This window comes from Tauraco erythrolophus, chromosome 3 (genome assembly GCF_009769465.1).
Source record: "Tauraco erythrolophus isolate bTauEry1 chromosome 3, bTauEry1.pri, whole genome shotgun sequence".
NCBI lineage: Eukaryota > Metazoa > Chordata > Aves > Musophagiformes > Musophagidae > Tauraco > Tauraco erythrolophus.
Genome location: NC_141467.1, coordinates 21,315,034 through 21,328,516, shown reverse-complemented (window position 1 = coordinate 21,328,516; position 13,483 = coordinate 21,315,034). Strand labels below are relative to the sequence as shown.

General features: G+C 38.3%; 1 protein-coding gene across 2 annotated transcripts in view; it reads right to left on the bottom strand.

The window, feature by feature from the left end:
• The window catches only part of DNAH5 (dynein axonemal heavy chain 5), a 159,626-nt gene that overhangs the window by 73,197 nt on the left and 72,946 nt on the right, over positions 1–13,483 (bottom strand). For both annotated transcript variants that reach the window (XM_086609042.1, XM_086609044.1), the window contains exons 32-40: positions 13,145–13,301; positions 10,701–10,913; positions 9,670–9,894; positions 8,166–8,338; positions 7,852–8,030; positions 6,032–6,219; positions 5,267–5,461; positions 4,458–4,592; positions 3,557–3,664 (exon numbers count right to left, since the gene is read on the bottom strand). In XM_086609042.1, coding sequence (XP_086465168.1) covers positions 3,557–3,664; positions 4,458–4,592; positions 5,267–5,461; positions 6,032–6,219; positions 7,852–8,030; positions 8,166–8,338; positions 9,670–9,894; positions 10,701–10,913; positions 13,145–13,301 — 1,573 coding nt within the window. The remainder of the gene's footprint in view (positions 1–3,556; positions 3,665–4,457; positions 4,593–5,266; positions 5,462–6,031; positions 6,220–7,851; positions 8,031–8,165; positions 8,339–9,669; positions 9,895–10,700; positions 10,914–13,144; positions 13,302–13,483) is intronic.

Sequence of the window (13,483 nt, the reverse complement as noted above, 5' to 3'; positions counted from 1 at the left end):
ATAATAGTGAAGCTCTCAAAATAACAATTATAATTCAAGTATAATTTCTGTTTTAAAATTATGTTCCACAAAAAAAATCTGAGAAAAAATTATCAGTAAAAAGAGGACTAACTGTTTACTGACAAGACACAACTCAGCTTTTACAATTTCTGTCATGTAGTCCGTTAGAACCATGGAACTGGCACTACCATTTGCTATACTATTAGCATATTGAAGCTCATGTCAGTTCAACTTATTTATCTCGCTCTGCAAGGAAGCCAAGAACAGAAGGCAGCATGAGATGAATTCATCAACAGCAACCATGAAGTATATGCTGCCACCAGCTCCTCATCACCATGAAGAATACCACTGTTGAAGCAATGGAGTTTGCAAAGCATAATGAAGACATCAGATGCACCATTTTCATGGATACACGATAAAATTCTGTTATCATTTACATCTTAACAGCTCTTGCAGTTGACACCAAACCACTCAAGCTGCCTGTCTTTCCAGTATAGCCTTCTGACTTGTTTCCAGAGTCCACATATGTAAAATAACATATCCAAAATCTAATGATTCACTGACAGAACGTATCTGAACTGATTTCTTTCTTCACATAAAACAAGATGGTCATGTTAGCTATTCCTTCACTCTAAACCAATGCCATCAGTGGAGACTTACCTTTTCTTAACAATTTATAACACTCGTGAATTCTATAATAATCTTGTAGACTAAGTATTTCCCTTATCGAAAAAGAAGTATGTTCACAAGCAAACTTGACACGTTCTCAAAAGATCCTCTGTTACAGTTGTACATATTTACTGGGTCTAGTTGGGATGGAGTAATTTTCTTCATAGCAGCTGTCCTAGCTTCATCTGGGACAGAGTTAGTATTCTTTTCAGTTGCTAGAATAGCTCTGTGTTTTGAACTTAGTATGGGATTTGTTATGAGAAGAATGTTGATAACACACTGATGTTTACAGTTGCTGCTGAGATATCAAGGACTTATCAGCTTTCCATGTTTGCCAGTGTGCTGGAGCACAACAGGCTTGGGAGGAGAATAGCCAGGTCAAAGGACCCACAACTTCTAGTTTACGATTTGAACTTAGATTTAGGATTGAGGGCCAAATGGGCCAATGGAATATTCCATTTCCTGTAATGTCATGCCCAGTATATAGATGAGAGTTGGCTGGGAAGTTTGATCTCATTCGGACTCTTGGATTCTCAAAGTTCTATCTCTCTCTTGGACTCTGAGTTGTGTCTTCCTCTCAGTCTCTTTTTGGGCCTCTCACTCTTCCAGGATTGTGGTTTCAGGACTTACCTGTTTTGGTATCACGTGTCAGGACAGGATGGGCATTGGTCACTGAGTGTTGAGTAGCTACATTGTGCATCACTTGTTTGTATATCTTATTATCATTTTATACATTATATTATCATTACTACTTTTAGAATTATTTTATTTTAATTATTACATTGTTCTTATCTCAACCCACAAGTCTTCTTCCCTTTTCCCCTTTAATCCTCTTCCTCATTCCCTGGGGGTGGAGGAGGGTGAATGAGCCGCTGCCTGGCATTTAGTTGCCAGCTTGGTTTAACAACCATGACAGTAGCCCATATGGTGCCATGTTTTAGATTTGTGATCAAAACAGTGTTGATAACACACCAGTGTTTTGGCTATTGCTGAACTGTGCTTGCACAGCATTGAAGTCTTCTCTGTTTCTCACACTGCACCATCAGCAGGGAGGCTGGGGGTGGGCAAGAGGCTGGGAGGGAACACAGCTGGGACAGCTGACTCCGACTGACCAAATGGATATTTCACACCATAGAATCACAGAATTATAAAATAGTTTGGGTTGGAAGAGACCCTTAAAGGTCATTTAGTCCAGCCCCCCTGCCATGATAATGTCATGCTCAGCAACAAAACTGGGGGGAATTTTCTTTGTAATGGAAAGTAGCCATTCCTCAAAGACGGCTGAGCATCAGTCTGCTGGTGGTGGATGATTGCTTTTGGATTACTTATTTTTCTTTTTTTTCTTTATTTATTAAACTGTCTCAATCTAGATCCATGAGCTTTTTTTCCCCTCTCTTTTCCCCTTCGAAATCTTCCCCCCAACCTGGTGGGGGAAAGTGAGCAAGTGACTGGGTGTCAGCTTAGCTGCCAGCTGGGATCAACCCACCACAATATATAAACATCGAAAAACACTTTAATTGGAGTAACAACTATTTCTTCGTTATTATATTTTCCCAACAGCTCCTGCTCCTTTCCCTAATAAAAAACAGTCTTGAACTTGATTCTGTCTTAACCTAGCCATTTTCATTGTACTGAGCTGTTATAGCTCTGAAAACACAGCAAAGAGCTCCATTCAATAAAATTTTTATTCACTTCCAAGACAAACAAGATGGCCTATCATTTCTAGTTTCCCCAGATGTTAAGTTTCAGCAATATGAGTAAAATATGTCAATATAAGCTAACAAAACTTCCAAATACTGTCATAGCACTAAAAAGGCACCACGATACCCCTAGTTCTGAACTTTTGATAAATTTTGTTTTACACAAGATAATCGCAGTGCCTAAAGCTCTTCAAGTTTCCAAAATTGCTTCAGTATGGACTGACATTACACTCTACTTACAAGCAAGTGAAAATGGTTTGTTGTTAAAAGGGTTGACACTTTCTATGTCTGGCTTCACAGATCACCAACAGCAGAGCTATGAAGACCATGTTATGAAGACCTCTGTGTTTAATTTATTAGGAAATGACAATTTAAAGCATGAGATTCAAGTGCTTAACAGTTTCTCCTAATAAAAGCGTAATTTGTGTGTCCTTTTTTAAAGCCAACTGTGTAAACTACTGATAGTAAAACAGTTTTATAAACATTAGCTGATGATTCAACTCTTCCTTGTTAGGAATGTCAGAAGCAGATCTCTCTACTTGTATCTAATCATAGAAAATATAAGTAAATCGAAAGTTATATATTCAAATTCTTCAGAAATGCACTTCTGATTTTCATTTTTTCTCGTTTCAGGCTTGTTGTGGGTTTTTTTTACATGTTTTTTGTGGGTTTTATTTCTTTGTTTAACTATTAGATAATTATCTGAGGAATTATTGAAATTCTGCAGGAAATTTTAACAGAGGTGATCATGTAAGTGTACATACTTCACTAGCCTTCTATATCCCACTGATGTTCTTAAGTTGGCCCTACTGAAACATTCCAAAAGATCTAATTGGAAATGAAATAGAGGAAGTATTATTTGAGGTAAATCTTTTCTCAAGCTCATGTTCTGATTGTTGTATACAAATAGTAAATCCTGGGTCACATTAGGCAAGTGCATATATACTCATTTTTCAAACTTAGCACCACAAATGACTCACAAGAAAACCACAAGACACCACGATCACAATTCAGTGACATCCCTAAGAGTAAGGTTAACAATAATACGCCAATGGTAAAGATTTATGGAAAAGCTCACTCTTCCTCTAAATAGCAAAACATACTATTACCAGCTGGGTAGATTCAACACCAATAATTTTCTTAAATGTCACATCATGATAATTATATCAGATCAAGAGAAACATTACCTGTTTGTCAATGGCGGCTTCCAGTTCAGGATAGCCTACTTTATCAAGCCGGATATCTGGAAACAGATCTTCAATTAGACTCAGGAATAAGGGTTCATCTTCATCAATCTAGTGAAAATCGGGAGGGGGGAAAACCCACAGATTAAAACCTATTTTATTTATTCCAGCATCTTAAAAAACAATCCCTAACTCTTGTAGAGCAAAAGAAATATTTGAAAACATAACCATCTATGGCAACCCTATAGGTGTTAAACACTCTAGCAGGACACAGCAGAAGGAGATCATGTGATGCTTTCAATAATCAAAATTTAATGAAAATAAACCACTAACATACAGACTGAATTTACTAAAGCAGATTTCAGCAATAAAATTCATACAAATAGTAAATTATTTCTCTAAGATGTAAAGAAAGATAATAAAGGAGATGAATTATCACAGCAACAGAAGAGGCTTTGTTAGCTGTTTAAGACAAATGAGTGGTACTCATTACTACGAATAACAGAGTATTTCAAAAGAGTGACTAAATACTTTAGGTCAAAGGTTGTAAAGTGGTTACCATATAGACTTCTATTTGGTCACTTATTTCTACAGGTAGCAGGAGAAATATGTAAAAAAAATTCTGAGCAATTCAAGGTATTGTGGTTTAACCCAGGTAGGCAGCCAAGCACCACACAGCCCCTCCCTCATTCCCTCCCCAGCCCCATACAAGGTACTACAAATAAAATTAACTCTATCCCAGCCAAAACCAGTACCCAAGACCATTCAGAGAATGGAACATTTCCAAGCTAGTTTCAGTGTAAAAGTCACTAGTGATCACCTTAACAGATTTAAACTGTATTTCCAAAAAACCACACAGCTTTAAAGTGCAGTTTAATTAATTCACCAGGCCTTCAGAACTTACTAGTTTAGGCAGGTTCATGTCTCTCAGCACACGCATGACAATGGTCGATTCAGTATCTGTGGGATTTGCTCTTTTTGCTGCTCCTAAAGTACGTAGCACTGACAATATGTTCCGCAAGCCAAAATCATAATGCACCTAGAAGACACGCAGTTTGGGGAAATTTTCCCCAAGTTAACAGGGATGAAACAATTCCTATTTATCATTTAAGATACGGATATGTATGAGAAGTGGTACATGTGGCACAAATACATCCTAACATCCAACAACTAGTCTTCGGCTGTATGACTATGAGAGACTTCATTCCCCACCTCTGCTACGACCTTCTAAACTGTAAGGTGTGATGGAAAAAAGAAACGTAATTACAAGTCTTTGAACCAAGATAAGGTTCCCAAGGACTATCAAGAAATAAACTAGCAGTATTATTTTGAATTCTCTATGGATCTTGGAAATCTAATTTATCTGAGAAACATCTAAACAAGCACAGGCAGCACAAATCAAAAGCCTCTCTATCCAGTCTATAAGACCAACTAATATATAAGCCTTTTATTTGCCTCAATCACGACCATTCATTAAAGTTAAATCTTAATAATAAGCACAGTTCTGAATGACAGTCCCATTCTTGTACAGATAACCTGCAGCAGGAGTTAATCCTCCAGGACAGCAGAGGGTTGCACTACTAAACTGCAGGTATTGTTTAGCTTACTCAGTGAGCATGAACTTTTCCATTTTCTTCAAATAGGTACTAATAATTTGTGACATCATATATAGTTTTTCTCTAAGATAGTTTTCCCTCATACGAAAATAATCACCTGCTTTGACAGTTGTTCTTCACACAGCTTGTACAGTGTAAAGAATTTCCTTGCCAATACAACATTAGCAATGAAACCACAACTAGCCAATTTGACACGAATTATGATTTGACGATCAGGAACCATCATAGCCACCGAACGGAAGTTCATCTTCAAGTTTTCAGGAAGTTCTTGCCGTCCAGCATATCCTGGATTCTGGAGAGAAGAACAGGTTTTGAAGTTGACTGCACCTTGCACAAACAGAAGAATCAGCAAAGGCACATGAAAATCCGGTTAGACAAAAATAGCTTGTTGGCTTTAAATCACATGTAAAAATGAATTGTCATGCAGATTTACCACCATATTTCTACAGCATTTTAGCCTCTCTTACATTCATGAGGTATGAAAAACGTTCCACTTAAACACTTCCAATTTCTATTTGTCTCATAAGTCTTGTTTTTACTGGCTACTTCTACCTATATCTCTATGGCCATTTTTCTGTACTTGGAGCAAAAAGCATACTTTGGAAACCAGAATGTAGAATGTAGAAATAATCTGACATTGAGTTAACAACTTCTATTTATAACGTTGGCTGCATTTGCTAATTGCATGTGCATTGAGACAAAACCTTGCAGACTGTCTTTGTAGTAACGTTTAATGTTCTCAAACTGTCAGTGAGTTCTAAGAGCTGAGTGACAGGAGTTAGCAAGTACATTTAACATACCAGGTTAGAAGTGATTATTGTACAATCATCATTGGCATATTAGAAACCTACTGAACACCTACCATAGTAAGAAAGATGCCAAATTCTGGGTTCATTTCCACATTATCTCCATCAGTAAAAATAAAGCTTTTTTTATGTTCCTTCTTACTTGTCAACACAATTGCAATTTGCTGTGCAGCTACTGATAGTACTGGTAAATCAATACGATTGAATTCATCAAAGCAACCCCAGGAGCCAGACTGGGCAAGACCTTCAAAGAGAAAAGCAACTAAGCATCTGACCATTATGTTGTTAACCCTTTTTTGGTGTAACTCATACGTCGAAAATCAGGTTACTCTATCTCAGTAAAAAAATCAAAAATTGCTTATTTTGGGGGGTTGGGAAAGGGACAAGAAAAAAAATTTAGTTCTTTTTCAAGAAAGAATTCACAAAGTTCTAAAAGTCCTCAAGCTTTCAAGCTTGTCTAGGATACTACGTATGTCCATTTCTACTTCTTCTCTCAGTATCTTGAATGTTCTCCTGTTCCCCCCACCACCCAAAAAAAAAAAAAAAAAAAAATCCTTGCAATAAGTCTATGAAAATATGATGGGTTGTCAATAGCTCATTGCATAAATTAAAACGGACAACAAAGTTTCTTTCACCTGGAAAGAAGTTAGGGGTCAGTCTGTGCCAGAACTGCATTCTTCCCAGGATATTTTGGGGAAAATAAAAGAAACAAAAAAAAATCATCAACACAGTCATTTGCAACAATACAATAGTCAAGGACCTCCACTTGATCCCTGATTCGACATCTGCCGTGACTCAAAGGTATCAATTTCAGGTGTCTAAAAAAAAAAAGGTCATCTGCATTTAACTTCAGTGAGCTGTACTAATCATTTTTAACATATACAGTGTTATTCACGCACTTCCTTCAACTGATATGAAGTTTGACGTTTGAAGGAGACAAAATACTGAAATCAGAATCCAGCACATTCCAACAGTTTAGCAATAAATTTTGCAGCTTTTTGGTTTTGTATTGGCAGTCTTCATTGATTATTTTAAGTGTCTTTATGTATTCTTTCATGAACTGTCTTTTTTTTCCAGACATTTCTATTTCTTGGAGACAGTGTTGCAAATGTATTTTACATTCATAACAAGATATTAATTCCTTGCATTTATTGAAAGGCTGAAAACCACTTGCTGATTATGCATTGACCTTGTTTTATGGAGATGTTCTCTTAGCATTTGTAATTTTCACATAGTCCATAGAATCATATAATCACAGAATATCTTGAGTTGTAAAGGACTCATGAGGATCATCAAGTTCAACTCCTGACTCCACAGAGGGCTACCTAGAAGTTAAACTATATATCTAAGAGTGTTGTCCGCACACTACTTCAACACTGACAGGCTTAGAGCCCTCCCTACTTCCTTCGAGAGCTTGTTCCAGTGCTTGACCACGCTCTCAGCGAAGAACATTTTCCTAATACCCAACCTGAACTTCACTTGACACAGTTTTAAGCCATTCCCTCATGTCCTGTCACCAGACACCAGAGAGAAGAGATCAGCACCTCCCTCTCTGCTCCTCCTTATGAGGAAGTTTAGACAGCAATGAGGGCACCCCTCAGTCTCCTTTTCTCTAAGCTGAACAAACCTAGTATACTCAGCCATTCCTCATCAGTCATGCCCTCTAGTTCTTTCACTATCTTTGTTGCTCTGCTTTGTACGCATTCTAATATTTTCATATGCTTCTTACATTGTTGACCCCAAAACTGCACACAGAACTTCAGGTGAGGCCACTTCAATGCTGAGTATAGTGGGACAATCACTTCTTTTGACCAGTTAGTTATACTGCGCTTTATGCACTCCAGGATACAGTTGATCCTGTTGGCCAACATCTTACCTTTGAAGATCCTCCCAAGTCCTCGGAAATCCATCTGGTCTGAACAGTTGAAGACCACTACGTATTTTCCAAGGCATCGTCCCATGTCTTTGATAGTTTCAGTTTTTCCAGTTCCTGCAGGTCCCACAGGTGCTCCTCCCATGTTCATGCCTAAAGCTTGAGCCAAAGTGATGTAACATCTAAAAGGCAACAGGCTATCATCACTTAATGGGCTGCAACACACAGTCCTTTGTATAAAGCTAGAGACTAAAATGCTCTAGTAAAAGTATAGGTTTGGTGTCAAAAAATACAGGAATAAAATCAGTCTTTTTCACCTGTCTGTAAGGGGCGTTATGACAAGCCTGTCAGTACAGCCCAAGAATTCATTCTGGTATGTGAAACCCACATCAGTGATCTTAATCATCATTTTATCAGAGTCTTCATTAAAATAAAATCTACACTGTTTCAGCCACTCGAAGTCTGTAGGGCTCTTGATATGCATGCAACACTAGGAAAAGAGGGAAAAAAAGGCTGTGGTATTCATTCGATTAACACTTACTTTTGCATTTGTATTATCTCATCTAAGTAGTACTGCAAAGGCAGCACCGCAATCACAATGAAAGGCATAAAGAACAGCTAGTAACACAAGAATAGTGGAGATTCTATCTTGATTTTTACCACAAAAATTGCTAACACATTATTGCTGTCCCTGAAATCCATACTAAGGAAAAGGAACTTCAGGCTCTAGATGAGTGTGTCAGAATTCTAAATTTTAATTCTAATTTAATTCTAATATTTGAGGTCCATAAGCCTCAAACGAAAGTCATTGCATTCAGATAACATTACAACTGCCATTTCTTTTACACATCTCTACCATTTTATTCTTAGATTTGAGTAGGAAGCACATAATGTGATACTTTATTTTAAAAAACTCCTGAGAACTGTATGAAACCACATGCAAATTGGATAAAAGGTATTTCAAGACAGTGTCATGGTGCAGATATTAGTTAAGAAATTCAACAGAGCTGGGAGTAATTCCAAATTCACCAACTGAATATTAAAACAGGATTAAAAAAGATGCCCTGCAGGTTGTATCTAAAAATTATACTTTACATAAGATGATTATAACTAGAAACAACTGGTTCTACAATGAAAAGATAGGAGCCTGCCTATCATGAACGGGTTAAAACTCAGTAATTCTTTTCTCAGACGGATTAATTTCAGAGTCAGGTCCAGAGCTTACTATAGGTAAAAGGGCTAGCTTTTGAGTTTGATTGTTTAAGCAGTAAATGCTTTCATTTTCCTAATTTTAATATCCTGTGGTGGCATGAGAAGGTGTGAAGTGAATAAATAAAACCCGAAGTAATAATTAGGTATGCTATTGAAACTAGAACAGAGGGGATAGCAGCTTCAACCAACTTCAAGCTTTTTTCTGTACTATAACTCTACATCCATTCTATTTACTCTTCGAAACTCACAATATAGTCCAGATAAAGGACAACTACTTGCAATGCCACATATGAGGAAAAAGAAGTTCCCAGACAATCATGTGACAGAGGCATCTCACTTAAGCAAGCCAACATAAAGCATGACAAAATTCTGCCACTGCTTGTGGGGAAAAAAACCCACTTAATTACTTAAAAGGAAACTAAGACATGGATTGAAGCAACATCAGCATTTTTATAATACTCCAGGTCACATAATCATTACAACCCTGAAATTAAATGTTTAGCTTAAGAGGCAGGAGTTCATAGATATAGTAATATTTTTTTCTTGTTCTTTAACATTGTTTTAGGTGGAAAACACCTCATAACTAATTGTAAATTTTTCAGTACTCACCAGATCATCAAAAATGTCCTTCTGATGCACATGAATAGTTATTAATGTCTCGTATTTAACTCGCTCGACTGGGCTAAGGTCTTTTGTCGTCATATCTATCAGCATGTTTAGGAGATCCAGGAAAAACTGGTTTGTCTTTCGCATAATTTTTTTATCATACCTGGCACTAGTCAAAGCTTCTTCTGAGTCTCTCGTCCAAATCATTTGAATCCCCAACAACCCAACCTTAGAAAATATAAAAGTATATGCTTTGTAACCTTTTCTCTTTCACCTAAAATGCACATTCACAGACACAGATAAACTAAAGAAACGGTTCTGCTACTATTTGTATAAAAATATTTTTTATGTATCCATATGGAGGTCATTCAACTCATGCATTTGTTTTATGCATCCCAGCTCCATCCATGATCAGATAGTTCAGTCCACATTTCAGTCTTGTAGATGTTGCCTGCAGTGCACTGCTGATACAGCTGCTCGATATAATTTACAGCATATATATAAATACTATATATAATTAATATACTTTATATATAATTAACAACTAATCAGTGAATAAGTCATGATTCAATTTAAAATATTTTTTCAATAATTCACAGTCTTTACTCCCTCTCCAACCACACTCCTGATCACAAGTGAAGAAGCTTCTACTAAGAAAAGTTTTCCCTCAGCACTACCCTCAGCTCCAAATCTTTTGCAATATATAGTGTTTTCCTGAATATATAAACAAACATATAATTTTACTACTTCTCCTTCAGTAGTCAAGTACTAAGCTTGTAAAGAAATATTGTTAACTTTATTGCATTAATTTATTGCATTTAGCATTGTTTTTGAACAAAAGTTTCAGGGATAGTTTTCCTCTTTTGGTTTCAGATATGTAAAGTGTAACTTTGAAGACTGAGGTGATTAAGATAAATTCAAATGTCAGTTTTGTATTTATAACACTGGCTGTAATTTTGATTGCAAAGACAAGAAAGAAACATCAATGTGCTCCATATCTGAACAATTCTTTATTGATTTAACAGTGATATTACCTGGGCTGGGTAAGTAGAAAGAAATTCAATCAGCTGGAAACTAGTTTCCTGGATGTGCGCAGCTGCCTGGCGAACAACATGATGCAGTGACAGCTGGGATTCTTTCAACAGAGAATTGAGCCAAACTTCCACGTTACCTTCAGCCATTACAGGTCTAGTCAGCTCCACAGTCTCCCCTTCTCGTGAACTAATCGACAATATACGATCATATATCTAACAAAAGCAAAGCAAGAATATTTTGTGTTTATACATTTCTTGCTATCTTTACCATAACAGTCTGTTTTCCTGCCATCACTCCATTAATCTTATTTAGGTAACTAATTGTGCTGGATTTATGTGGTGTGGTTTTGGTAGCCAGAGAGAAGCTGCAGAGATGGCCCCTGTAAGGACATGTGAGAAGCTTCCCCAGCTCCAAACTGACTGAACTGGTCTCTGGCCAGGTCAGAGGCCCCTCCCCTCTAGCCATGGATCAGCACCTCTCCAAATGCTGTATTTAAAAAGGGGACAAAGGAACCTGAAGCAGGAGGGACCTGCAGCAAAGAGAGCAGGGAGGTATGGGGCTGGCCCCCCCAGCAGGTGGCTGCCCACACTGGGCTGCCACCATTTGACTGGAGATGGCTGCGGCAGCGCAGCTTGGAGAGCTCTGAAGGGCCTCGCTTCCAGAGCACCCACTGGGCAGAGTTCATCCTGCTGGGACTGCCAAGGTTCATAACGCCAGTTGGGACCAGCGCAGCTGCAGCGGAGAGAGGACTGAGATCTGAGAGAAACAGCCATGCAGACACCAAGGTTAGTGAAGATGGAATGAGAGGAGCCGTGATTCCCCTGCAGCCCGTGGTGAGATGGCAGGCTGTGTCCCTGCAGCCCATGACAGAAACCGTGGAGCAGAGATCCACTTGCAGCTCATGAAAGACCTCACACTGGAACAAGAGATGCCTGTGCCTAAGGGACTTCGTAGAGGATTGTCTCCATGGGAAGGACTTCACACACTGCTGGAGACTGACAGTGAAGCAGAGACACATTTGCAGTCCGTGGAGGACTCTATGCCGGAGTGCGTGGCTGTGCCTTAAGAAGCCAACACTCTTTAGGATAAGCCCTCACTGGAGCAATCTGATGGGTAAGGATTGCATCCTGCAGGAAGGACTCACGTTGGAGAAGTCTGTGGACTACTTCCCGTGAGGAGGGGCCCCACGGTGGAGCAAGGGAAGAGTGTAAGGGGTCCCCTCCCTTTAAGAAAGGAGTGGCAGAAACAGCCTGTGACCAACTGACCTGAAACCCCCATTCCCCATCCCCCTGCAATGCTAGGGGCAAGGAGGTACAGCCTGGAAGAAGGGAGGGGTGAGGGAAGGTGGTTTTAAGATCTGGTTTTGTTTCTCATTATCCTCTCTGAATGAACTGTTAATGAATTAAATTGATTTGTCCCCAAGCCAAGCCTGGTTTGCCCGGGGCCATGGTTGGTGGGTGATCCCTCCCTATTCTTATCTCAACCCTCAGGCCTTTTGTTACATGTTTCTCCTCCCCATCCAACCGAGGAGAAAGGAGTGAGAGAGCAATCCTGTGGTAGCTCAGCTGCCGGCTGGGATAAGCCATGACACTAATAAATTATACCAAACTGTTAAGTGAAATGCAAAAAACATTAAATAACTACTTTTGGTGTGCAGAAAGGCTTTAAACAAAATACTGTCATCTAACAAGGAGACAAACCCCAATACACTGACAATTCCTGAATTTCACTTAAGTTTCAATGACAATATTCACTTTCCAGTTACAATAAAGAAAGCCTTCCCCCATTACTAGTAGGTTAATATCCTAACAAAATTTACAGCCTTACAATCAAAAATAATGGAAACACAAAAGTTACAGAATATAGTCAATCAAAGGAACTTCAAATGCATAGAGAGGTAGTGAATTTCTAAGAAAATGTATACACACACAGGAAAAAAAATTTTGTTGTTGCTGTCTGTTCTTGTAAAGGGTATGAGAAAATTGTTCTTCAAGCAGTATATCTGAAGGGATATTAAGAATAACCCAGAAACAGGTGAGAGCCTAGATACACTTTTTCTTACAATGAAAAAATGAATGGAAAAGTACAAATACAAGCAATCTGAAGTTACAAATATGCTCATAAAGAATCAGAAGCTTATCTGAGAGGATGCTAGCCTATATTAAGCCACAGAAGACAGTTCAGTACCTGTTTGTTTTTTTTCTGAAACTTAAGCACAGGTGCAAATTTTCATTTGTTTTGCTATTCTATACAGAGTTTTCCTATTACATAAATGAGGATATGAAACGAAATTTAAATTAAGAAAGCCTACGCAGCACCAAACAGTTAATGAGCTCGGTAAAACAACTGCATGCACTACGCACCCAGGTAGCATTCTTATTTAACAAGTATCACGCATTGTTAATTTAAAAGAATGTAACATCGAGATGTGGGCAGTACATACCCTTTCATGGAACCTGACAGTTTTAATATTGTCAAAGACATTCAGCAGATGTGCCTGTATATTGTGAGAGTCTGATGCCTGGCCAAGAATTTCTAAGAGAGCAGGATCTGACACGAAGAAGAATCGTGGAAATAAGAGGCGTTTTTTCTCCAGGTATCTGCATTTTTTAAAAAAAAATGAGGGAGGGCAGGAGAGAGATGGTAAGAGATGGTAAGTGAATTAGGTTAATTTATACATCCTTTCCTCTTTAAAGGTAGCATTTCTCACAACATATCATTGCAATTTTTAGCAGTGGCAATGACAATTCTTATCCATCATACCATCACGTGAAGCGCCTGC